Source organism: Falco rusticolus, chromosome 5 (assembly GCF_015220075.1).
Source record: "Falco rusticolus isolate bFalRus1 chromosome 5, bFalRus1.pri, whole genome shotgun sequence".
NCBI lineage: Eukaryota > Metazoa > Chordata > Aves > Falconiformes > Falconidae > Falco > Falco rusticolus.
Window position 1 is genome coordinate 88536962 of NC_051191.1, and position 25687 is coordinate 88562648.

General features: G+C 50.8%; 1 protein-coding gene across 1 annotated transcript in view; it reads right to left on the minus strand.

The window, feature by feature from the left end:
* Positions 1 to 2183: 2183 nt before the first annotated feature.
* Positions 2184 to 25687, minus strand: part of CASQ2 (calsequestrin 2) — a 34057-nt gene continuing 10553 nt past the window's right edge. The window contains exons 2-11 of the mRNA XM_037390576.1: positions 22235 to 22319; positions 20727 to 20827; positions 18426 to 18537; positions 17155 to 17228; positions 16581 to 16711; positions 11874 to 11919; positions 9309 to 9363; positions 8510 to 8610; positions 8087 to 8161; positions 2184 to 4320 (exon numbers count right to left, since the gene is read on the minus strand). Of these exons, the coding sequence (XP_037246473.1) occupies positions 4117 to 4320; positions 8087 to 8161; positions 8510 to 8610; positions 9309 to 9363; positions 11874 to 11919; positions 16581 to 16711; positions 17155 to 17228; positions 18426 to 18537; positions 20727 to 20827; positions 22235 to 22319 (984 nt within the window). The 3' untranslated portion in view covers positions 2184 to 4116. The remainder of the gene's footprint in view (positions 4321 to 8086; positions 8162 to 8509; positions 8611 to 9308; positions 9364 to 11873; positions 11920 to 16580; positions 16712 to 17154; positions 17229 to 18425; positions 18538 to 20726; positions 20828 to 22234; positions 22320 to 25687) is intronic.

Below are 25687 nucleotides of genomic sequence, written 5' to 3' on the forward strand. Positions count from 1 at the left end.
CCGTGAGCAGTACAGACACAAGATACAAAACCCTCTTCTGTGGCACACTGGCCACTGGCCCCCTGTCTGGCACTGGGAGGAGGTGTGTAGGACTTTGTGTTCTTGCCACATATCACTTGCGAGGGGGGTCCTCGCTGTCGCTGGGGGCTGGGGAGACCAGGGGTTTGGGCACTTTGAAGGGACTGTTCCACTTGAAGCACTTGCAGTTAGATGAGGGCAAAATACAGTTCCTTGTCTTTATGTGTATTAAGACCCATTTAATACAAAGTCTAACTAATGATTTGCAGAAAAAGGAACTATTGGCTAAAAGAGGGACAGGACAAGGGGCAACAGGCATGAAATGAAATGAAGACAGTTCCATCAGAATATAAGGAAGAACTTATTTACCTTGAGGGTGACGGAGCACTGGCTCAGGCTGCCCAGAGAGGCTGTGGAGTCTCCTTCCCTGGAGACATTCAAAACCCACCTGGATGCCACCGTGCAACCTGCTCGAGGTGAATATACAGGAGAAAATAGCTGATCTCCAGGGGTCCCTTCTCACCCTGACCACTCTGTGATTCTGAACAGACTTACCTGCAGAAACACCCAGTGCTGCCCACATGCACAATTTTTTTGTTTGTTTTTAATAAAGAAGGGATTTTGTTTATGGTTCCTCATCCAGACATGCTGACCTTTTGCTTTTCCATGTGTAGTGGGCAGGGTTAGGCTGACTTTGCTCCTTGGGGCCACCAGTGCCTTTCAAATGCCAGTTGTGCTGAATTCTGACAGAGGAGCCCCAGAGTGCCCGTGCCTGGGGTCCTGTGTGTGATACCTCCCCGTACCACCATCCTTCCTGTCCTTGCAAGGAAGACTCCCAAGTTCTGTCTTCTCCTTCACAGGGGGTATTTCCTCATTCAGTGGTTCGGTCACCGTGAACTCAGGGCAGATGAGGTGAAAGGCAGAGGCTTTGCTGCCCACTCATCTTCATTGCCGCAATCCTTCCTCTGCTGCAATGTTTTCTTAAGGTTTTATGTTTTTATCCCAAAAGCTGATGATAAGTTCCCGTTCCTGGGCGAAGAGAATGATGAAAACCATAGCGGGGGATGAGGGAAAGGTTTGTCCCATCAAGGGCTGAGCTGGCATCCTGAAGGAGCAGCAGCTGTAAGATCAACCCTTCTTCTCATAACTCCAGGGAAACTTTCCATAAACCACTGACACCAGCCCGCCAGCCTCAGTGGCCTCTGTATAAGCCTGAGCACCACTACATGGATTACTTTTTTCCCCCAGAGCTGTTGCTTTATGCATTAGAACACGTGCATGCCTGTGAAACACGTGCGCACTTGAACACGTGTGTAGTGCTGTTTGCAGGGTCTGCCTGTGTAAGCTCTGCCTCTCGGAGCATCTAGAGAGGGGCGCATCAGAACAGATGGGGGGAGAGGTACATGGAAAGTACCCAGGCAATCGGGATGTCCCAGACAGTGCCAGCTGGGAAAGGCAATAGAGCAACTCTTCCTTTATTCTTTAGGTTTATAGAAATTCACAGCATTTTGCAGTGACTGATCTGGAGTTGCAGCGTCTGGCCAGGCTGTTACCTTACGCAGGGTGAAACTGTGCACGTTTTACTCCTGGGAATAGCCCCAAGGTAGAGATAAACAAGTACTTTTCTCAGGTCAGCATTTGTCCGTTAACCACAGACTAGGAGACTACCAAAGGGCTGGTTTTGCCTGTTCTTGCTCCTTACGGGTGTGCATCAACGAGACCCTGAGTGCTGCTTGCTCCCTCCCTCTGAGCTGGGGTCCTCCAGCAAAGCTCTCGAGGAAACAGGTGAAAGAAAAGAGCAGAAGGAGGGTGCTGGGCACCCCTCGGGCCAGGAGAGAGGAGGGGGTGAATGGAAGAGAGGAGGAGACCTCGAGGCTGAGAGCACACTCTGCATTTTAAGGCTTTTGGAGGTCTCCACCAGGTCCTCTGGGATGGGGAGTTATGAGTTGTTCATAACCCCAGTGTGACCAGGTGGATGCTCTCCCCAAACACACTTAGTTTGAGTCTTCCAGGCGGTGCTTGTGTATCGTAAAGAAGCAAGAAAGGGCAAATAGTTGACCTGGGGGCTTTGCTGTCCTGTCTGTTCTTCTCACAGACTGTGCCTTAGAATCACGGGTTGAATGTTTGATGTTCCACGAGGAGCTAACGTGGCCTACAGTCGTATATCGTATAAGCACAGCATTCATTCGTATACATAGAGATGCACAGATATCCAGCTGTGTGTTGTTTGTGCTGGCAATTTCCACTGAGAGGAGATGGCACACATAGGAACATATCGGTACTTTTTTATACCAGTAGTTTCAAATTTCTATTTCAGCTAATGTAGAGAGAGTCAAAGAGACTGATCAACAGGCAGGAAAAAAAAAATAATCTATAAAATCTTGCTTTGCAGTTCATCTGATAAAGGAGATATATAGTGTGTAAACCTTGTTTCTCATCAGGCTGATTCACATTTGTATAACGAGCTCTGATTCTCCTGTCCCTCGCACTTTTATTTCCCCTAACATCACTTACCTCTGACACAAGCCAGTATAAGATAGGTCAGAACAATGTTTTTCATCTGTAGCAAGAGAGGACATGTGTACCCTACCTATGCTAACAAGTCTGAACGACTGGAGAACATATTTATAAATGTATTTATAAAGATAAAACTACCTCCAAACTCTCCATTCATTGCACTATTGTCAAACCTAATAAGCTAAGACAACTGAAATCTGCCGGCACGGGGAAGCAGGGAGACCTAACGCTGTGGCAGTGACCTGCACATGGATGGTGCTGCGCTTGCCAGGACTGAGTTGCTGACCCTTTGCTTTGTGAGTAACCCCCTTGACCGAGCTCCTTCTCTGTCTGCAGTCAAAAGAGGCTTCTCACAGGCTACCACGGGACAGCCGAGTCTCTAAGCAGGGAGTAACTGTGCAACTGAATACTTAAACGCCAAACAGCTTGCATCCTTTCGCTGCTCATTGCCCGACGCACGTTACCCAGCATCTGATAGGGTTGGACAGATGTGTTCCCTCCCAGCATCTTGGTCATGGGAAAAGATGCTCTGCAGGCTTTGGGTTAAAAGTCAGCTAAAGCTGGTAGGTGATGTGGCATAGGAGGGCTTCAAGGTGGGCCCCTATGAATGTTTCCGCTGGCAGGAGTGTGCTGTCTGTCTCATGTGCACCACCTTCAATCCAGCTGAGGTTCCCCTAAAAGGGAAGCTTGGCCCAGCCCAGCCCTGGCTGCAGATGTTTGCAGCTGGCCTGGAGTCTGCTCTGGTGTTTCTTTGGGGTTAAGAGCAATGGTTTGGCTTGGTGCCATGATCTTCAGCCACAAGAGCGTGGGCTCAGACCTGGATCAGCCTTTCCAACAGTTCGGGAGCTCACAAGCTTTGACGTCCTATATCCCACCACCTGCACTTACCCTAGCTTTGGCCTGAGCCTTCAAGAAGAAAGAGGTTCAGACAGGGACCGTGGTGTTTGGTTTTACCTTGTGCTGCCAGACAAGAATATCCTGTCTTTATATGGGATCACTGAAAAATTAAATAGCGTCCCTAAAACCTTCCTCCCCTCCCAAAGCTTTTTGCTGCTCCTAGCATGTTAATGAGTAGCTACAGGCTCCCACAGCAGAACTTGCAGGGTTGAGTGGTCTTGGCAGAGTAGCTGCAAAGGGCATTGTGTTTAATAAAAGGACTGAACTTTACAGTCACCTTCCCTATGTCTTGAAGGGAGATTTGGTCTTTGGATGTTAAGTGCTGGGCCGATGAGCATGGAAAATACAAATTGGCTCCCTGTGTCCCTCTGGCAGCGAGCAGGCAGACACTTTTCTCCTGCCCTGGGACACTCGGGGCAGATTCCCTGCAGATTCCTATTGTCCTTACTAAGGAGGCATGATTTGCAGCGGTGCTGGGTGCCTGCAGGCAGTCCTGGCCGCTCAGCACCGCTGAGAATCAGGCCCGGGGGGTCCCGGCAACGGCAAGGGCAGGGAGAGCGAGGCAGGGGGGGAAAGAGGAGCAGCGGTGCTTGCTGACGCTCAAACACAGGTCTTCCGATGGAGGGACCTGCCACGGGCGGGGGGGCTCTCAGCCCCCACAAGTCAAACAGCACAGAGTCACAGTTAGTCATCGTCGTCATCGTCGTCGTCATCGTCATCGTCGTCATCATCATCGTCATCATCATCATCATCGTCGTCATCATCATCATCATCATCATCATCTTCAGTATTTATCTTCCCAGAAAGCACATCCTCTATCCAGTCCTCCAGCTCCTCGGCTGTGGGCAGGTCATCATCATCCCTGATCTCCATCCAGATGCTGTCAGCCTGCAGGGACAGGTCGTGGGGAGGGGGGGGGGGTTAGCCAACCTCAGAGACGCAGGGAAGTGGCCAGGTTCGCTGCTACTGGTGGGGTAAGGGTTGGACCCGAGGTGGGATGCAGGGGTAGGGGGTGGCATCAGCTCCCTCTCTGCCACAGCCTGTGGGCAGGCTCAGCCACCGTGTCTCTCCGCCCACGCGTTGGCTGGGGGCAGTGGGACTGGGCAGTGGGTTCACATGGATGTGTGGTACTTTTTGCCCTGTTAGATGTGTGCCCGCTGCCTGTTCCTGTCCTGCACCACCTACACCTGTGAGCAAAAGCGTCGCCCACCTGATGCGTCATCCTCACCCTGTCTGGCCAGGTCTGTAGACTCCAGGTCTACACAAAGAGAGAAAAAAGAGACCTATGCGAGCTCCCCCTGCATCACCCTGGTTCACAGGACATCACAGCGTTTTCCTTCTCCCTTCCAGAACCCTTCCGGGACCTCCTCCTTTGAGCCTTTGCACCCTGCTGTCAGCACCCCTTCTCTCCAGCCTGTTTTTACCATCACCTTTTCCTCAGGACATTGCTCTGGACCCTCCACATGTGATAATGGTTCCTCCTCTTGGAAGAGCCTTTCCTCAGATCATCTCAACCACACTCCAACTGAAGCATGGTGAAAACCACCGATACCCTGGACTACAGGTGCCCCCTGCTCTTTATTTCCAGCTGTCTGCATTGCTTCCATAGACTGGAGGGGATGTGGGGATTTAGTAAGAAGATGCCGTCTAAACTGCAGTGAGAAGATGCTGTCCAAACCATGGCTGTTACCCGGGGACAGGAAACATAGCTTAGGTGGTCTCTGAGGCCTGGAAATGAAAGATTTCTCTCTGTTTTGCTATAGGTTCCTTGGGTAAACGCCTGGGTAAACACTTTTCCCCTCACTGTCTCCCCTTCATAAAATAGGATCAGCCTCCTCTTTTCCAGAGGTGCTGTGAGGTTACCTCGTTTAGCGTTTGATGTTGCAGAAACAAGTGCTTTTCATACGTCAGAAGATAACGACTAGCTTTTGCAAACGCACCCGCTTTTTTCCCCATCTGCGGTACCTAATTGTCTGGTTTATGGCTTGCTAAAAAGCCTGGCCGATTTCTGCTCATTGAAAGCTGTTTTATCCTTCCAATATTTTCCTCCTAAAACCCCAAAACTGTAATAAAAAAGATCCACAGCTCTTGCTTCATGCAAATGGTCTTGTCTTCAAACCTCAGGACCGTTTGTGTGGCAAAAAGGGACCCCTTTAAACAGCTGGAAGTGGGCCCATCGCACCTGGGCAAGATGCTGTGCAAATGAAGCGGCGATAATTTGCAGAGCATCGTGGCCCTGGTCCTGAGACACCACGCTGTGATGGGCTGGTGGGGGCCACTGGGAGCCCTGCTGTTTGTATTGGCAGGTTTTTAGAGAAGCAATGGGGTCACAGGGGTTATGTCCACCTAAGCCAGCAGCAGTGTTTGTTTTTACTCCGTTGCGCAAGCCCCACTTTGTACCTGTGTAACTTGGCTGAATGCGGTGATGTAACACTGAAATAATGCAATGAGCTCACTGTTTGCTTTAGATATCACCCGCCAACCCAGAACTTTCTTAAATCTCTCTCTCTTGAGGAATAGAAAACAGACTTAAGAGGAGTGAAATAAAAACTGCAAATACTATAATCAACAACCTGAAACATTTACTGTATCAAAGCTAGATAATGCATGAGTTTTTACAGGTCTCTCAGCGACTGCTGGATAATAAGGCATATATTCCTGCCTAACACTGCTTTCTATGTGCTTGTCTTGCCGCTGACAATCCTACTTCCATGAATTCCCATGGATAGCTGTTTAATGTAGCTTTGACATGCCTTAAACATGGCCAACTGCGGTAAATATAATGAAGGGAGATACAGCAAGCTAGTAATAAGGGGAAAAGACTGGAAGACTTGAGCTCTATTTCTGGCTTGTCTGTTCATTTTTCTCATGATCTTTGGTGACAGGTGCCATCTTGGCCCTCTTCCCTTTTGTCTCTCCCTTAACAATTCTGCTAACAAGTCTTAACCCACTGGGTCCTCACTGCCAGTGTCCGTCCCATGGTCTGGCAGATGCTGCTCTGACAAGTAAAGCCCCTCTCACACCCAGCCAGCGCCACGTCCACGCCGTGACTCCCAGGCCAGCCTCTAATTCCCCTCAATGGGACTGGCGAGACCCAGGGCTTCCACTTTCTTCATAACACCATCGCTCTGCTTTCCCTACCACGTCTCCCATCTTACACTCTTGCAGCATTTGTTGTAACAGGAGGCACAATCATCTAGTACAGCCTCACCACCCCTCTTTTTCTGGGGAGGTACAGGAGAGAGGATGTGGGGGCTGGGAGCAAGACTGGTGGTGGGGCCAGGACCAGCGCCCAGCCCCAGACAGTTGTCCCAACTCTAAGTCCCTATCTGCTCTCTTGTAATGAAACATCAGATTCCCATACAGCTGAAGCTTCAAACACAAAGTCATGTACCAAATTACAAACACTTCTGCAGTGGAAAGATTTCTGCTTCCAGACACATTTACATACCCACACAGGTTCATTTGAAAGAGATTAAAACACCCAGCACTTAACCATCAAAAATAGCCTAAGGTAATAAGCGAGCCAGGCTGGAGCACGCTGCACTATGTGCTCTCTGATCATCTGGACTGTTGTTGTCAGAAAGAGGAAAGACGGTTTCTCTCCACAGGTGTGTCAGGGCTGTGATGCACATTACATCGCGCTCAGCAGCTCTCCCCATATCTCTGCTGGTGGGGGTCAGCTGGGTCCCTCTCCCGTCTGCCTTAAAAGCTCACGGTGTGCGAGCAACCTGACATCAGCCCCATGGCTTTCTGGCTTGAAGGTAAAAACAGTAGGTGCTAGAAAGGCAGCCCGACAGGACAGCTGTGGGTGCTGTGGGGATCAGCACCACCGTGGCTGTGCCCAAGCAGCAGCTGCCTGTGCAGTTCTCCCTCTGCAACACTGCCAGCTGTGAGGTGGGGTGGGAACCCAACGCTGCCACGGGGCATGGGGTGGACATGTCTCCTCTTCCCACCAAATCCCTCCAGCACTAGCTGAGGAGGAGGAGGAGGAGGAGGGGGGCCTGCATGGACCCAAACATACCCTCTTCATCCCAGCAGGACCCCTCCGTTACCAGTTGATGTTGTACTCTTATTAAAGCTATGTATTTATTTGGGGGTTTTTCCAAGCTGTGCAGTTTCTCCCTGTCATCTATTGGGGACCATCTTTCCCTCCTACACTCAAGCTGTGCTGTTCTGCTTCTGCTGCAAACCCACCCTTCTTTTCCTCCTCTTCCCCTCCCCTAAGCATGGCTTGCTTCCCCTGCCCCGTCACACGTTGCTTCACCAACCCAGCCAGGTGCAGGCAGAGCAGGGCATGGACAAGGCAGCGCGCTGTGGGTCAGGGTGGAAATGTGAGACCCTGAAACAAAAACGGGGCAAATCCCTGAAGCTCAGGCCACAGGGGCTGGTCCTGGCCTCAGCCGATGCGGCTTGTGTGCCACTTGGCTGCAGAAACATGCTCAGACCCAAGCCCTGAAGCCCGGCATTGGAGGCATTATGAACCCTGCTGCACGTGCCAATGGTGAGGTCCTTACACTTTTTCCCTGAGGAAAACGCCTGGTCTACCTGCACTTAACAGCAGGAATCCCCGTGATTCCAGCAGACCTCAACTCCCATCCTTTCTAGCACCATAATCCTGGAGCGCTGGATTTTCTGGGCACATGCTACTCACGTCAGTCACGTTCACCACTCCAATCTGTGGCCTGAACAGGTCAATCTTGAAGGTCTTCTCCCAGTAAGTGATCAGCTGCAGGAGTGAGAAACAAAGCTCAGACAAGGGTGTCTGCAACACCCTTTGCATCAGTTCCGCCGGCTGGGCTGCGCTGCAGGGAGCGCGCATCCATGGGTGCACCCAGAGAGCTCGGGCTGCCACACACGGCAAAGTGACAACTCTGGGGATGCTCCCAAGACACCATCTTCATGGGAGGCAGACCCAAGCGAGCGGCTCTCAGGGATCACCCGTGGTCTGGGTGTCCCGTCCTTCCCCGTCCCAAATTCCCTGGGGCAATTCCTGCACTTGTGCACACACAGGTACACGCACACACTCTCCATCCATGAATCAAACCAAGAAAGGCGAGGAGCCCCCACCACTCACCAGAGGAAAGTCGTCGGGGTCAATCCAGACAATGCTCAGGTCGGGATTATCGGTGTTGTCCCTGGCAACCTGCTTCAGGATTTCCAGGAACTCAAACCCATCTGAAACGACACACAAACCGCTGCAGCTCTCTCCTGCAAACACGCAGGCACGTTTTGCTTGTGGGGTTTTCAACTTCCCTCACCCCACCATACACGCAGGAGTTGTTTATAGTTCTCATTAAAATGCTGTCTCCCAGATCTTTCTTCTGATAATAAGGCTTTTAATTTCAAGCATCCTCCCCGGCTATTGAAATTAGTTACACATGAATTAAGACTCGTAATCCTTCCATGGAGGGGAACAATGTCACTATTTTCTTGTGGCGAGGGAGGAACCGAGCCCCCGAGAGGCCAAAGCTTGTTGGCATGCCGATGGCACCGAGAAGCATCCACACAATGGCTTTTTAGGAGCTGATGCCCACGGGTTTCCCACTTTCCCATCACACACCCAGCCCTCAGCATTTTCCTGGAGCCACACAGCAAGGTAGAAGCAGAGTTAGGGAGCAAATCCTGGCCCCAGGATGGAGGGAATGACTTATGACATTTTTATCCCAGTCAGCTGGCTGCTTATAATCCAGAACTTAAATCCAGCTGGCACACCTGCTAGTGTGAACACCCAGAAGCATCCCAGCTCCCCAGCCCGGTGGGCTGGGGCTCCCATTCCCAGCCAGGGCACGAGGCTCCACAGTGCAACCAAAGCACATGAAGCTGCGCTGTCCTGAGTGACGGAGAGTCACACACAGAGGAAAACGTCCTCCTACCTGGGTCATCTTCTTCGGCAAAGGCCACAATGTGGATTCCCTCCATGTCATCCTCCTGGAAACAACAAAACCGTTACTGATGGGCCGTGAAGGGAGGACAGAGTCCCGGTGGTTGCTGGAAATGAGGAGCAGTGGGATGTCATCAAACAAACCCGACAAGGCTTGACTGGAGCCCCACCAAGACACCAGAAATGGGAGCCGAGGTGAGGCCAAGCCATGGAGGTATTAGACACCAAAGCGGGTCATCGGGCTGGCGATGCTGAAAGCCTTCAGCTAAAAATGAGGTGGGCACCACGATGGCAAAGGTGAGGGAGCATCTGATGGTGTGGGGCAAAACCTTACCAGCAGAGAAGGTCAAGGGCTCTCTAGCATGGGAGTATGGGCTCACCGTCTGTGCCTGAGGCCACCTGCCCTCATAGATTTGCAGCTGCCAGGGAATGGATTGTAGGGAAACAAATACCTGGCACCATGCTCAGCCCCCCAGCATGCTCCTTCAGGGCCAGCAAAGGAGGTTTCCTCACACTGTGAGAGGCAAGGTGGCTCACTTGGGCCCCTTTCAGAAGGTGGCGGGTCTCTGCTCTAGGTGCAGGTCTCCATCAGCAGCGAAGGGAATGGAGTGGGAGGCTCATTTCGGGGCTCCAGTGAGTGGAGGACAGAAATGATGGCCTGGCTGACTGCTTTCCTCCGTGACGCGTGAGTAATGGGTAACAAAATTGGCAAAGGCCAATGGGTCTGCCAGCTGGTTCATCATCCGCCTGCTATGAATGTCATCTCTGAATTATCCCGCGGATCGGCTTCGCCTTCCTCGCCCGCTGCCAGTCCTGGTTTCCATTTCAATTGGTTTTAATGTGAGGAAAAAAATTCCCATCTAAATGCTAATTTCTTTTCCCTTCTGAGCCCAGAGGTGACAAAGTCACCATCAAAAACTGAAAGGGAAAAAAAAAAACCCCTGAAAGATTAAGTGGAAAACATTATCTTTAAAAACAATAGCGGATGCTGGGCCTTTGCTGGCATCTTCAGGGAATATGTTTTCACCGAGGCGTTCTAGGCAGATTTACTTGGTATTCAGACCATTTACAGCTGGGAAAACCTTCACTGTTGTTCTTTCTCCATATTTGCTGGCAGCATTGTCAGACAGCAAAATAAAATACATACATACATATATATATATATATATATATATGCACGATATATAATTACATACACAGCTATATAATATAGGTCTATTCTGACTTCCAAGGCAGCAAACAAAACTGGAGTAACTCCAGTAAAGGCACCGAGGATGTTCTGAATTTGCAGCGAGATCAGAATCCAGCCTGTTGTCTCCTGTAGGTACGAGTTTTGTGCTTGTAGCAGAGGCAAGCTCCGTATTCCCAGGCTGCTGGTAAAGCGAACAGCCCACCGCTGAGAATTCACACTTTTCCTGAGGTTATTTTAGAATATGTTCAGCATGAAAGCAAAACCACTGTGTGTGAAATTTGGGTCCCACTGAAACCCCATGAAAAAACTTTGAGGGACTTCAGGTGGATGTAGGAAGCTGCCTTCTATACAGGATCTGTATTTCAAAACAGAATTTAAAGCTATCATGCCCTTAAGTGCCTCATAGGTCCTGGTTCAGTTTTATTACTCCTTGCCTTGTGTTAAAGACTCCCAAGGTTTTGGTGCTTCAGAGTCCCGCAGTGTTTCATGCTACACAGCCAAGCAAGGTGGTCTCTGAATGCTGTTAAAAATGTGCCGAGGTTTTTAGAGGAGTAACTGCATTTTCTTTAGCGCCTGTAAAGCACGTGTTCAGCTTTGGTTTTCAGCATTTAGCTGGCACTTGAAGGTCCCTGAGTGGCTATTAACATCGTACTCACTTATGGCAAAAGGATAATTAGTGATGCACAGATTTTCCTTCCTTTTCCACCCTTCCTCACCCTTGCAGACCAGGAGAGTCCTCTCTGTGTGATAGGTGCCAAACTGCTGGTTAGTTCCTCATAATCGCTGACTTGCGCTTGCTCACACTGAGAGAGGTGCAGTCAATGCACGATTTGCTCCATAATCTATATAATTAACTGAACTAACCGCCCTCACTTGCATTTTGAGTGGTACAACTGCTCTGGTACAATTTCCATGAGTCATCTGTTCGGTACAATCTCTGTAGCTTGCCCAGTGAGCAGGCTGCTGAAATCACCCCACCAGCAGCACTGATGCCCATGAAGTGAGACAGCATCCTTGGGAAGGATGCTCTGCTTGCCGAGGATGCTCTCCACGGCTATATCACGGCTGCTGCAGGGGCTCACCACCTGCCTAGCACACTTGGTTAGCTTGCCCAGTTCCCTCTGCAGAGCTAACAGGACCCAGCTCAACTGTCCACGACTGTTGAGCAAAGGAGTTGAGCGCACCGCTCGAACTCGGGCACTGGGCATCACAGCCAAGGCTTTCCCTTCTTCCCAGAGGAGGGAAAGTGGCTTTCCAAGGAAGGAAAGATAATGTTTTGCCCAGCCAGAAGCCGGAGGTCTCAAGTAGTGTTTTTTTGTTGGAAGCTCACAGGGGATGCAAGGCTTCCCACCCACACATGCTTACCCACGTCTCAAACATGTCTTCTGGGCGCAGCTTCCGCAAGGTGGCCCTGGAAGGAAGACAGAAACGCTCTTTGAGGACATGCCTAGCACCATCACACATGACGCTGCCAGCATCACGGGGGAGGTCACCGTGGCACGTTGGGTCGGTGGCTGGAGTCAGTGCCGTCAACCACTGTGTTTTGAATGCAAGGACAGGGGCACAGGAGGTCAGCTTATGCTTTTATTTATGGTGATAAAACCCTGCCCTTGCCCCCATGGAGTCATTGCAGCCACTGTGCTTGGGAAGATGAGACGCCTCTCTGTGCTGGCATGTGCTGGTGATTTAGCCCACACATGGCAGATTGTCCTGTCCACCCTGAGAGCATGAGGTGACCCATTCACTTCTGTCTTGCAGTCCCTGGGACATTCCTAGTGGGCTCTGTTCCCCTTTTCTCCTGGTTTTACCCCAGCATAATTCCACCACAAAAATCCTCCCAAACTCTGCTGCAGTAAAGAAGAGAGAATAACCTCAGGGAAGAAAATTTAGATCCTAACAACCACTGACAAGAAAATCTTAAACATAAAACTGGCCAAAGCAATTTTTTTAGAAGTAGTCCATAAAGGACAAAAAAAAAAAAAAATTAAATGTTTTCAGACACATCTGCAGCAGTCAGCCTGGCAGAGAGCCTGGTAGGCTGAGAGCTGGCTGGGGTGTTAGAGGGGCACCAAAGGAACACGAGGTCATAGTAGACAAGCCCAGGTAATCCTTTGCACCTCTGCTCACTGTGGCACCAGAGACTGGCTCCTCCAGCAGAGCAAGTCTGTCTCCCTGGCTGACCAGCCCCAGGAGCTGTCACAAAGAGAAGTGTTGGTCAGTGAGGTCCTACAACAGACTGGTAAAGGGGGCAGCAGCGTTCTGATGCCAAAACCAGGTGGCATCAGTGAGGTGTGTAACCTGTCACTTCAGTTTGCCTTACAGCAGAAACAAGGAGCATTTTTCAGAGGTTCCTAGTGCCACAGATCTGGAAGGGCAACTTCCTTATGGGCGTAACGCTACCAGCAAAAGTAGAGTTAACAGGCGTTTGAAGGAATATGATGCGATGGCACAAGAGATGCATGGCCTTTAAGAGGAAAGTCATGGCCATGGATCTGCTGAAGTTCCGAGCAAGTCAATGAGCGGATGAAGGTGTCCTGGTCCATGCAGTGAGCTGCCTTCAGAGGCCCATTGGACAAGGTCCCTTCCTGCAGGCTCTCAGAGCAGCTGAGCTGCAGTTAGATCAGAGGAGGGGTCCTCCTGTGGCTGAATGACATTGGGAGATGAAGGGGGGAGATGGATGGTCAGTTTTCACAACAGAGGGAGTTAACTGATCAAGATCCATAGCATATGCTTTGGCATGGTCGTATGCATAACGTATTCTCATATAATCTGAAAAAGATGGGAAATAGGAATATGGAGGCATTTGCTTATCATATTCGATTCTTTGACGACCAACACAGGCCTGACTGTGAGGAGAGACAGAGAGATCTCCTGAGGCTTGAGTGTCTGCGTGATAGATAGACATATAGGAAGTAACGCACTTGCAGAAAAATTACCCTGATTAGACAGGTGCAACAATGGGTTCTAAATTAGTTATAATTAATTACTGCCTCTCAGAAAAGGGGCCTGGGTGTCACAAATTGAGAAAGCAGAAGCTCCACAGGCAAAAGGCAGAAAGAAGGTTACAAACAGTCGGGAAGTGACTAAGGAGTAAAACACACCATACTGTTATGGTGATGGACAGCTGCACTACGCACCTCCAGGGTGGATGTACGTGTGGCTCTGGTCATCTCATCACAGAAATGATATGGAACAACTGAAAAAGGGATGTGGAAACATGCCAGTGGTGAATGAACGTATGAAATGACCTCTGTTTGATGGAGATTAAATAGAGCAGAACTCTTTATATTGTAAAAGAGGTGACTGAAGAGGGATTTGACAGGGGGTCTAAAAGAATCGGGAATGGTAAAAAAGAAAAAAGTGAAACAGGGAATGGCTAGTCATTGTTCCTCTTAACACAAGAGCTGATAGGTGCACAGCGAAATTATTAGGTAGCACATATAAACAGAACAAATAGGAATGCTCTTTTGATGCAATGCATAATTCAGCTGTGAACCCATTACAATTGGATACTTTCAGCATCAAAATAGAAATGAGATAAAAAATTACTATAGAAACGAAAGAAATAGCCACTAAGCACAAGATCAGGGATAGAATTTTTGATCCAGCATGTCTCCTCATTACTGATTGTCAGAAACTGGAGATTGTATCGGGTGGATGCGTAATATGTACTTATGCATACTTGTACCTGGCTTTCAAGCCACTTTCTCTAGCCCTTCTCTGGGAGCAGCTCTTGGAGGAAGGAAACTCAGTGAGAAGGATCTGTTCACACCCACGTGTACTGATTTCTGTGGAGTTACTCAAGATTTACTCTGGTTACTTCCCTGTGCTGGAGGGAACAGGGTAAGTGGAGTTTGGGTGAGTAAGTGGGAGCAGAATCCAGCCCCCACGTCTCTACACCATAATCACAGAGAACGGGGGTAGGAGTTGGGTGTCCGACCCCAGCTTTTTGTGTGTGAAAGAGGCGTAAACACAGAGGCCTCTTGCTGTGGGCAGAGGAGCTGCCGTGTAACTTGCATTTGCACGGGATTTTTGGCACAATTGCAAATTTTTGCACAATTGCAAAATCTGGATTGAGCCCTTGGAGTCACAGCGCCTGGCCAGCATCCCCAGCTGCACACCCAGCTGGCTGTGCAGCCTTGGAAGAGTCACCCCACTGTGCTGAACGCTGCCTTCCTGACCTGCTGGGGAGGGATGAGCTTTCTCACCAGCGCCTGCAGCTGCCCAGGCTGCATACGGGCTCCTCCTGGGCACCTGCTTCAGCTCCTGCCTCGAGGCTGCAGCGAAAGCTCAGCACATCCCGATTTCTGTGCGGGGCTGGAGGAAGAGGTGGTGAAGCCTGCCTGGGCACAGCAGCCGGGAGCCCTCGCTGGAAGGGCTGTTTAAAGCATGCCAAAGGGCCTGGTACTGCGGACCACTGGGAGCTTTTCCCAGCGAGGTGACGGGGCTCCTGCTATGGGATGGAGAGGTGGCAGCAGGGCTTTGCAGCTCAGTGGAGGCATAGCCCCTGCCCGCCGGCTGGGGTGGAGTGAGTCTGCTGTGTGAGGGGGACGAGGCGAGTGGTCCTCTACACCTTCCTGCAGAGGAGAAGATGCTGCCGAGTTCTCTACAGGGAACAAGCAGGTGGCAGCTGCTGAGGTCATTTTGTTTTTCTTGACAGGCCTGATCATCTCCGTGCCTAACTCCACTCCCAGCCTTCAGCTTTAGGCCTTTTACTGGTGGCAAGGCAGGAGAAGCACTTTTCTCTGAGGGACTTCCAGCACTAACTGCTGGGAACATATCACTGTCATCCCAGAGTCTTTCCTCTGCCATGGCAGCATCATGAAATATGTAAGGGGGGGCGAGGGGTTTCCACTACAATTTTGTGCTGGCAAAGACCTTGCCTTATTAGCCTGGCGTTTAGCTGCCTGTGTTTAATCAGCCTCCTGATGCTGCTGCTTGACAGAAAGGGCTTGGGAAAAAGAGATGGGAAGGACTGAGGTCAGGAAGTCCAGGAGGTCAGCAAAGTGACCTCTGAGTACATGGGAGATAGAAGACCCCTTCATATTTCAGAAAAAGCAGAGATCTGTTTCCAAGTCTGGTGACTTGTGGATTCCGGAGATGACCTCCTGCCTCTAAACCCCTGTGTGCGAACACAAACCTCCAGCTCAGCCCGGTTTGGGGTCCCCTAACCCCAGTTGATGGCCCTGCTTCTCTTGCACTCTTTTCTGGTCCCTTGAACGTCTGCTGCAAAATGCAGTTGCAGGAGCAGCAGACAGCCCGTGTCACTATCCTGTGCTGTATTTTTAAAGGTGTAAAAGTACAGCACTTCATCGGTGGTGGTGCCCTTGTATTTAACCCTGTGCTTTTACACGGGATCAGCCTTTCCAGTCACTTCCAGACTGTTGGTAGCTGAGTCCCTAAGCACCTAAACTATCCAATAAACCTGACTGCAAAAAGCATGGAGCATCCACAGCTCCTGTTGAGATGTCAAACACTGTAGGTGCTCAGCACCATTGCCACATGAGGCCCAACACAGCCAGAACAGCAGTGCCTTCCTCTATGTGCCTGTGGTCACCAGGAGCCTCTCAATCCATGATGGTTCCTCCGAGCTTGGCCCAAGCTCAGAGCCCACCTACAGACACATCTGACATCAGGAGAGGGATGTACCATTAGTGAAACTGTTTTGAGGAAAGTTGGGACTGGGCAGAATTTGGATTTGGCTTGAGAGGCCTTGGAGAAGATCATCTTCTGTACGGACCTAAACTAAAAACATGGGCAAGTAGGGCAAGGTTTCAGCTCTCCACTGCCTGCAGGCCTCCCTGCTCTTTGGGGGAGGACTGGTCAGGGAGGAGGAGGAGGGTAGCTGTGTTGTCACAGCCCCATGGTGGTGGGCTCTGATGGTGGCACAGATAGGTGCACCTCTGGTGGTAAGAAATGACCAGCCAAAAGCTCAAACCTGGGTCAAAAAATCACCAAAAAGTGGTCGTTATCCTAATTTTTTCTGAGAGGGATGCCCTAGAGAGGCAAGCCTGTGATGACAGACACCTTCATTTGCTTCCCATGGCCAGGAGGGTCCCATATGCTACGTACCTTTTGTGCTCCTTCACAAATTCAACGAGCTCCTCTTCTGTGTAAGGCTTATCAGGGATGTGAACAGGCTCGTCCATAAACGGTTCATAGAAGTCCACCTCGTTCATCTTCAGACCCAGTTTCTTGGCAACCTGTTGCAGTGCAGATGGTCAGAGGTGAGGAGCCTGATGTGCCTCTTTGCCTGCCCAGCATCTCTCCTGGTGGCAGAGCTGAGGCCAAGGTGCTTGCACTCTTAGGGGTGGCCAACAAAATAAAAACGGATGTTTTCCTTGATTAAAAACACACCAATGCTCTCGGCACTACTGGTCTCAAGCACTGAGGGCAGAGCAAGGCCAGATCAAGGTCCCACAAACCTAATGGGGCTGGTGTTCAAACCTGGATCAGGACCTGCCTCCACACTGCAGGAACAGCCTCTTGTGACAGGGCCAAATCCAAACGCGGACACCAATACCACAGATTACAGGAACACTGACAACGAAAAGCTGGAGCCAGATATTAAATCTGGGAACAGCCTGAGCTTCTGGAAAACAGGTGGTGGAGCCTGTGAGCTCCCCTGGAGACTGTGGATGCTTACCCCTTTGTCAAAGGTGGCAAAGAATTTGATGTAGGGCTGGAAGTGTTCAGCAGCTTCTTCAAATGCCTTGTAATCTGGATGGAGAAAAAGGGAATGAAGAAAAGATTTCACAGACAGCTGGCCGTGCTTTGATCAGCACAGAAGGCATCAGGGAAGAACAAACATAAATTACTGCAAAATACATCAGATGATGGGACTATGTTTCTTCCACCCTTCCAGGGCTTACAAACAAGGACCATTTCATGTGGAGCGAACAGGACACGTTGCACAGACCCACAGTGCTTAGGAAAGCTGCAGATCCCAGCATGCCACGCTTAACTGGGGCTGAAATCAGCAGCCCTGTGAAGCAGGTCCGGGGGCTAGAGCTCCGGGCTGTTGATAAGGGCGTTTGCCGCTGCCCTCTTGCACGAGCAGTAGTTCAGCCTGGGAAGAAGATGGAGTTGCTCCAGCATTAGCGATTGCTGCCATTCCCTAAACAGTCAGCAAGCGCCATGAGGCACGCTCCCCCTGCTGCAGGAGGAGGGGGCAGGGGGCCGGAACCAGGGGCATTTTTACTGTTATTGGTATCAGATTCTCAGCTGGGGTCAAGGAGGATGCTCCGAGCCTGCTGGGAGCTCTTTACAACAGGTATTCCCCACCTTTCTTCAAAATACTTATTACCGAACAGCGTTACCTGCCCAAGCTGCCCATTCTGAGCGGGTGGGGAAGCTGAAGAGAGAGGTGGATGGACTGTTGTGGTGCAGCAGACTTGGTGGCTGCTTGTTCAGGTAAGAATACCTGTCTTTTTGCTAAAAGCAAGCCTTGCAGGCATGGGGTGCATGCTGCCAGCACCGTCCGGAGAGCACAGGGCTGGCAGAGGAGGCTGCCAGGGCTCGTTAGTATTTTATGTGCAGCCTCCTCTTTCCCTTTGCCTCTCTCCCTCTTTCTTCGACCTTTTGGGCTGACTCCTTACAAGAGGGAGAGCTTTGCTCCTTTTAGGTGCTCACCCAGTGTAACTGTAACCTCAGCTGGTTTGGGGTGAGGCAGACTCGCTTCAGGAGCCCCTGGATCATTGCCCCCTTGCAGACGGGTCACCACTGTTGGTGTAGGAATGGGCTCAGGCATAGCAACAGCAGGAACTTGTCTGCACCCCATTTCGTCCTTGGGCAACTCTGGCACTGTCACAGCCTGCCACATACCCCTCACACCCTTAAGGTTCATGCAGAACCAGTGCCCGGCCCCCGGAGCCCCCAGCCAGGCTCCAAGCCCCGTGAGGAACATATTCATCTTACGTTCAGAGTCTTCTCCTTTGAAGTAGCCGATGAGTTTGATTTCCTCGTCGATTTGGTCAAAGGCCTGGAGCTCCAGCTTGCTGTTTATGATCTCCACAGGGTCTTCTAGCAGCTGCCATGACAAATGCATTTGATAATGCAACGGTTTGCAGCACCAACCTATGCCTGGCAGGATGTGTCACTAGCAGCCTAAGTGGGGAGAAAGAGGTCACCCAGTTTCTCTGCTGCTGGGAGCCCTACTCAGTGCTCTCTGCTGTAACGTGAGGGACCCAGAGATGTGGGTCACCTTCAGAGGGAGCCGTTAGTAGGCTCACTGCATAGGTTGAAGCATCAAGAGGGAAGCTGAGTGAGCTCTGGGTAACCCAAATGGATGCTGAGGGACCTGCTGTGACGAGAGAGAGCAGGGCAGCAATGCAGCTGGTTTTAGTGAGGCTGAGAAGAAGGGAGAGCAGCTGAAAGGGGCTGGAATGGGGAATATGAGCTTCTGTGAATGACGGATATATTTGTTTTCAAGTGTCATTTGCTGGAAGAGATCATTGCAAAGGACTTGCTCTTGGAAAATATTAAACTCAGCATGCTAGAGGGTGGCCAAACAGCATTTGGGAGCCACAGAAAGTCTGGATGTGCATTTGCCTGGCTGATCCTCCTACGCAGAACAGGTTCAGCCTATGCTTTGGCCCCAGACACCTCACAGTGTTGACGAGGAAGACCTACCTGCTGCTTCAGCCTGTCATTGATTCAGACTTTGTTTCTGTTTTCTTAACTAGTCACTGCTGGTGAAAAGATTCGGTCTGATTATTTTGCCCGGCAATACTGGTGTAAATCAGGTGTGGCTTTGCTAGTACAAAAAATGCAGAGAGGCCACTGTAGAGCTCACAGAGGAGTAGGGAACCTCTGGGTTTGTTTTCTTTTGAGATCAGGCTGCCAGGGAGCGACAGTTGTGTTTGTTTTTATTTCCCTGCTTTGCTGGGTATTTTCCCTCTTGAGTGGAAAACACACAAACAGAAATCTTTGTTCTCTACCTTTGTTCACAGAGCACGAATTTTCAGTGGCACACCACAAAGCACAGCAAGCGAAACCTCACAAAGAGCCTTACGCCGCTCTCCTTGCGAGAGGAGATGCTGCGGCGTGAGGCTGTGCCTCTGCTGTGTCCGCAGCAGCCGGTGCAGCTCCCTGCTCCACAGTGGCCTGAGCCATGGGAACCAGGGAGCCCACCCCTGCTGGCGTCACAGCAAAGCCCTGTCTGTGCCACTTCTGGTGGGGCAGATGCCCCTTTCTATCGCTGAAGCCACTTGCATCTGTTTGGGCCACAACATCTGATGCACGCAGCACAGACGTTGCCATAGGAGAGCTAAGGTCCTAGGGAGCTGATTCTCTTCCCTGGCCATGCCTCTCCCCACAGCGCTCCTGCACTGTGGGTGAACATTTAGGCAAGGTGCCACCCTGGGAAACAAACCCTGCCAGCTCCGCTGCTCATCTGACCTCCCTTATCTGCATTATTGCGCGGCTGCTCATAAAGGGAGCCTGATATCAAAGGAGAGCCAAGCTGCTGTAAAATGTTTCCACTAGAAAGCAAAGACCATGTTTTTGGGCGGTTGCCTCTCCTAGGAATAAAACATAAAGAACGAGAAGTGCAACATATTGATGAAGGAGTCAGCACCTCTTTTGCATTTCGGCACAACAGTGAGTTGGTAGTTGTGCCTGGGCACAAAATGACCCAAAAGCACTAAATCCTGGGACCTTAATCTTCTCTAACTCTGGCCGTGCAATTCAGAAAGTTTACTGAAAAGGCAGTAGTACACTACGTTGTTTTTGCGATCGTGTCTAGGAAGAGGCAAACAGCAGCATATACTTTTTTCAACAAATTGAGGTCTTTCTAGCTGCTCTTGAGAATGCTACCTCTTAGATTTTTATTTTTTTAAAAATAACTCTTCCTTTTAAAAAAAAAAAAAAGTGAGATTTTACAAATGGCTAAGCATTTGCAGGCCAGCTTGCCGAGTAAGATTGGGTGACCAGCAGTCAGTTACGTGGCACTGTTATTTGCTTCCAATCAAATCCTTCATAAACAGGAAAGAAAGCAGAACATCTTTCAGATATAAGTGGTTGGTGGCATATGAAGGTGCCAGCTTTCCTGGGAACTCATGGTCAGGCAAGTATCTGGGAAGCTGGCAAATGTCATCTCTACCAGTGTGTAGCAAACAGGGATGGAATTTCAAATAAAGATAAACCTGTGGTTTTCAGCAAATTATTTGCAGTCTTCTCTAAGAGGCTTTATCTAGCTCTGAGCTTATCTGTGCTTACATCCAAGAGGAATTCCACCAAGACATCTGTGGCCAGTTCCCCATCAAATTCAATCAGCCGCTCCTCCTTAAAGACATAGAGACTTCCCTCTTCAACCAAGCCTGAAAGAAGGAGACAGGAAACATAATGTGGTCAACAAGTCACTAAAAACATTTTTACTATGGAGTATCTTACTTGTTGTTCTAGCAACACCTCCTGGGAAAACGCAATTGCCAATTCGCCGTGTTGGTCCAGTTAGAAACACCCTGTGCAATCTCCTGCCTGATGTTTTATGGCACGAGGGACAGACCCCAGCCAGAACTTGTGCTAGATTCTTCCCTTCCCAAACGCTGAACTTTTAATTCAGGTCACAGGTTGGCCTCAGCTGGAAAAATTCTGTACCAGGAACTTTTTTTAGCTTGGCTCTCTATCTTGCAGTAAGTAATACTGGGCTCTAACTGACATCCCAAATTTTAACAGCCTGTCACTAGATGGAAATGGATTTCGATGTAAGTTGTGCTCACTGCCCAGAGAAGGCTGAACTATGTGGACATAAACAGTGACCTGAAAGCCAAAGTGAGCTTCAAACTCTCAGGGGCTTAGCTAGCCTTGGCAAAAGGGTTAGAAACCTATGGCAGAGGTGCTGCAGACGGCAGGCTGGCAGGTTTGCATGGTGGATGGCTGGACTGAGGGCTGGATGCCAAAGCATCTCGGTGGCAGGGCACCACGGGGTAGTTTGCTCCGTCTTGGAGAGGCAGAATCTCTCAGCTTTAGTTTAGCTTCCACCAGCATACACAGCCTCTAATCTAGGAAAGAAAACCGCAACCGGTGCACAGTCCAGTATGCTTAGTCTCTGACCTTCAGGCTAGTGGTATATTTGTGTAATGTTGTATTTATGTATTCCCATATTGCTTTGGGGGCTAAAATATGAAGGGACTGCCAGCCCCTGGATGGCAGCTCTTACAGGGGTGGGCAGTGCAGCAGTCGTTCACCTTTACAGCAGGTTTCCTCTTCTGCTCCGGGGAGCAAAGGGTTGGCACCTGACTCCCAAAGCACTGCAAGGCTGTGGCTCCTCTGTTAGTGGCCGGGGATCACCCTGCCATGTGGCTGGTGACATCTGGGAGCCTGTGTGATTTCCCTGTAGGTTTTGGTTCTGAGATGCTGTGTCAGACCTGTCTCTGCGTAGGAAGAGCACGGAGTTACTCCATGGCACCTATTTACAGTTCCTGCTCAGCGAGCTGTGACCTTCCACCCTGTCATCGCCATGGCATGAATTGGCTTTCTTCTCCACTTGGTTTTGGTTTGGCACTCCCAGCCAGGAAGCTTTTTGCTGTAAGGCTCTCGGCTCATCGCTTTCATCCTTGACCCCCCAGCTTGATGTTGCCCATGTTGGGGAGGGCAGGTGGTCAACGGAGTCACCCTCCCCATCCTGGTGACAATGATTTGGCTGTCCTCTACAGGGCTGGCTGCTGGGCATCACTCCCATTCTCTCTCCAAGCTATTCCAGAGATATCAGACATGGGACTCACCTAGCTTTTTGGCAAGTTTGGCATCCTTCTTGGAGTCCACCATCCCGAAGCCAATGCTCCTGGGCTCCAGGACCTGAGCTGCCAGCTGTGGGAGGAACCAGAGAGCCCAACATTAGCAGCATTAACACCACAGGATATCTAAAGGGCATCGTGCCCTGCTAGCATGGCACAACAGACACAAGCAACCCACACTCTGCTTTCGGACAGCACCAACGGGTGCAATGCATCACATGCTGCCTCCTTGCTGAGATAACGCTGCCTGGAGGCTACAAGGGTTGAGTTCCTTCCCACTGTGTCACAGCACCGAGTTTGCTGGTGATACCACATGCTGTTAGCTGCTGTTTGTCATTTGGGCGTCGGGAGAGGGCTCCCAACCACACTGAGGGCACCAAAGCAGAGGGCATGGCTGGGAGAAAGACCTGTACCACCAACACAAAGCAAAAACTGTCTCCTCAGTTGTGTCTCAGTGGCCTCCTGAGGGAGAGTGTGACATGTGGACACTATGGACATTTTAGCTCTGAAAGTGTTTGGTGCCAGGCAGCAGTGGCTGAAAACTGGATGGAATGCAGGGCACTGCAGCACCACATTTCCTTCATACATGTGACGGGGTGGCCAAAGCAGGCTTCCAGCAAAATAAAGCAGAGGGACCTGTGGCTGTGCAAAAGCAGTCCCTTCCCCTATGAAATGCTCTAAGTCACATCTCCTGTCCAGGCTTCAGTCACCCCTCGAGTTCCCAGTCCCCTCTTTTTCCTAAAGAAACGAGTTTAATCCCAGCCACGCTCACGTTTGCCTCCTTGCAGCTTTGCAAAACCACTGCCCCCCGTTCACACCATTTTTGACGAAGGGGCCTCTTGAAGGTATCGGGTTCCTGCCTGTTTTGTGAAAATAGATATCTGAGGAAAGAAGAGACGCTCTGCAAGTGCCCCATGGTGGGAGCGGCCGGGTGAGACCCTGTGAATTCCAGATGGGCTCCATAGAGAACGCAGTGACCCTGGGAAATGAGCCCACTTACTCACCAGATGATTGACTTATCCCCACCACAAGCATGCCAGAGATCATCCAAGCCAGCAATGATGCTCTGAGACCACCAAGCAGCTGTAAGAACCCCGTCCTGCTCCCTCTCCCTTCCTGCTCCATGAATGCCTCCGATGCTGACAGTCTTCTTGCTGTCTCCCCTTCCTAACCCTGCCGGATGTGGGGGGATGATGGGGGTGGGGGGTCAGGGGCCTCCGGGACAGGAATGTCCCTATTAGGGCACAGCTGCCTGTGCTCAGCGGTGGGAGGCTGGCGGAGGGCAGAAGAAAAGCCATATCCAGAGAAATGGCGGGCTGATTTATGAGGAACATGCTCCCCCAGGACCCATTTGGCCATCCCCTTCCAGCCTCAAAGCCAGTTTGAATGTCACCCAGCAGCGCTGCAACCACAGTTGTGCAGCCCCTTGGCTTCTCTGCTATAAATAGCTTCTGCCTGTGCCCGGCCATGGTGAAAGTGAGGGATAATTGAAAGCATAGGGGAGCAAAAGCAGTGGGGTAGCCCCCTTGCCTGTCCGCCAAGGTGTCATGGGGCCAGCCAGCTCCCCATGCCCAGCTCTTCCCTGAAATCCTGGGGGATGATGGTGGGAACCCTGGCAATCAGGGTGCTTAGGCAAAGGGGAGCAATGGAGAACGTGGTTGTCTTCTTTCTTCCACCAAATACACATCCCCAGGCCAGTCCCAAAGTTCTCCAGAAGGACATATTATTCTCCACCCACCACCACAGCATCACTGCAGCCTTGATCCCACTGTGGCTACCAGCTCTGCTGTCTTTATGGGGAAATACCACCATCTGAGGCAAAAGGGGTGCTCATGTTATGCGGGAAACAGGTGATCTCACTGTTCTTTCCTTGCTTTCTGCCAGTGACTTGAAAAAAAGGTGAGGCTGCGTGTTCAGGGCTTGTGCTTACAATGGATACTGCCTGGACAGGGCAGAGCACTGGCCTGTGCACATCCATTGATAAGGCATCCAAGCACTGGTCAGACTGGTCTGGCATCCCATCTCCTGAATCAGGCCATGGCTGTCCATGTCAGAGCACCTGAGAGCAGCTGGTACCCAGTAACGCGGGGAGGGATGGACACCCCTTGTGAGCTCCCCAGCCATCCGCAAGCAGGTGGTGGTGAGAAGCTGCTTTCTGCTCCCCGTCATGGGGATCTGCTTTTCCTGGACAAAAGGATGGAGCCTGTAGGATCATCAGCTTTTGGGGACTTTGTCAGCGTGTCCCCGCTTGTTGGTAGTTGTGTAGACCATTCCTCAGAGTCAACACCTGAGGTTCTGGCTGCACGGTGACCGGAGGAAAAACACAGAAAGCCCAAAGGGAAGAAGGCTCTTCAGTCACGTCCAGTCCAGCCCATACCTGTTAGCCACGTGCCAGGCAAAGCCCAGGCAGTTCAAGCCCACGGGAGATGGTTAGGGTTTCTTGGGGGTGTTTGAAGCAGCTCGGAAATGTGCACAAAAGCTGCAACACCTGCCACAGACAAGTGGTTGGGTGTGAGCGGGGGAGTTTGCAAGAGAGGAGGCACTGATCAGCAGGAACGTATGTCAGCATGCAGAAGGTAGCTCGTCGGAAGGGTGTGGGTGCAGCCGTTTAGCTGTGAGCATGGGATCTTGCTGGGAAAGGGTAAAAGTGTCAAGAAAACGTGGGTGATGGAATGAAAGCCTCTTGGTGAGACTGTGGGAGTGTGCACCTCGTTAGGGCTTGGAAGGCAAAAAAGGTCACAGTAATGCTGGAGGTGTGCCCGTTGGTGTGGCAGGGCTTGTGTGGCTGTATCTGGCGAGACTCTCTTGGGAGGGGTATGTACTGTGGCTGCAAGTGTTTGGAGATGTGCCTCTGCAAAGGTTCATCTCAAGACGAGATGTGCAATGGTGCGTGTATATAGGAGGGTGCATGTGCGCATGTGCCTGGGGCTGGAGCTGGGAGCGCAGCGGGAAGCCTGCCTCCTTCACTGGGACCTTCATGCTAATGGGATAATAAGCTGAGTGGTACAACCTGTGCCCATCCACAGAGCACATGGGCCTTGCACTGGGGAAATCTTTATGCAATGTGAGATCTTGGGAGCTCTTTCCACCGTGGCAGCACCTGGAGGCAGAAGACCTTTGCAGCGTGTCAGTACCAACGGTGGCTTTCTCAAATGCAAGCTAGGCAGGGGCTGGACATTACTCCTGCCCTTGCTGTCTCTCCTTTCCACTGCAGCAGCTGAATCTGACCACTGCTTAGGTGAGGATGTATTCCCACACCTGTATTTGAATCCATAAGGCAGCAAAATACAGAGTATGCCAGAGGCAGAGCAGCTTGGCTAGTTGCCCCCTGCTCATTACAGTATCCAGCATTTATATATCCCCTTACAGTATTTTCTGATTCCATAAAGCTAGTGGGATTTGAATGCAGATAATGTTTCTAATCTTGACAATCCTCTTGGC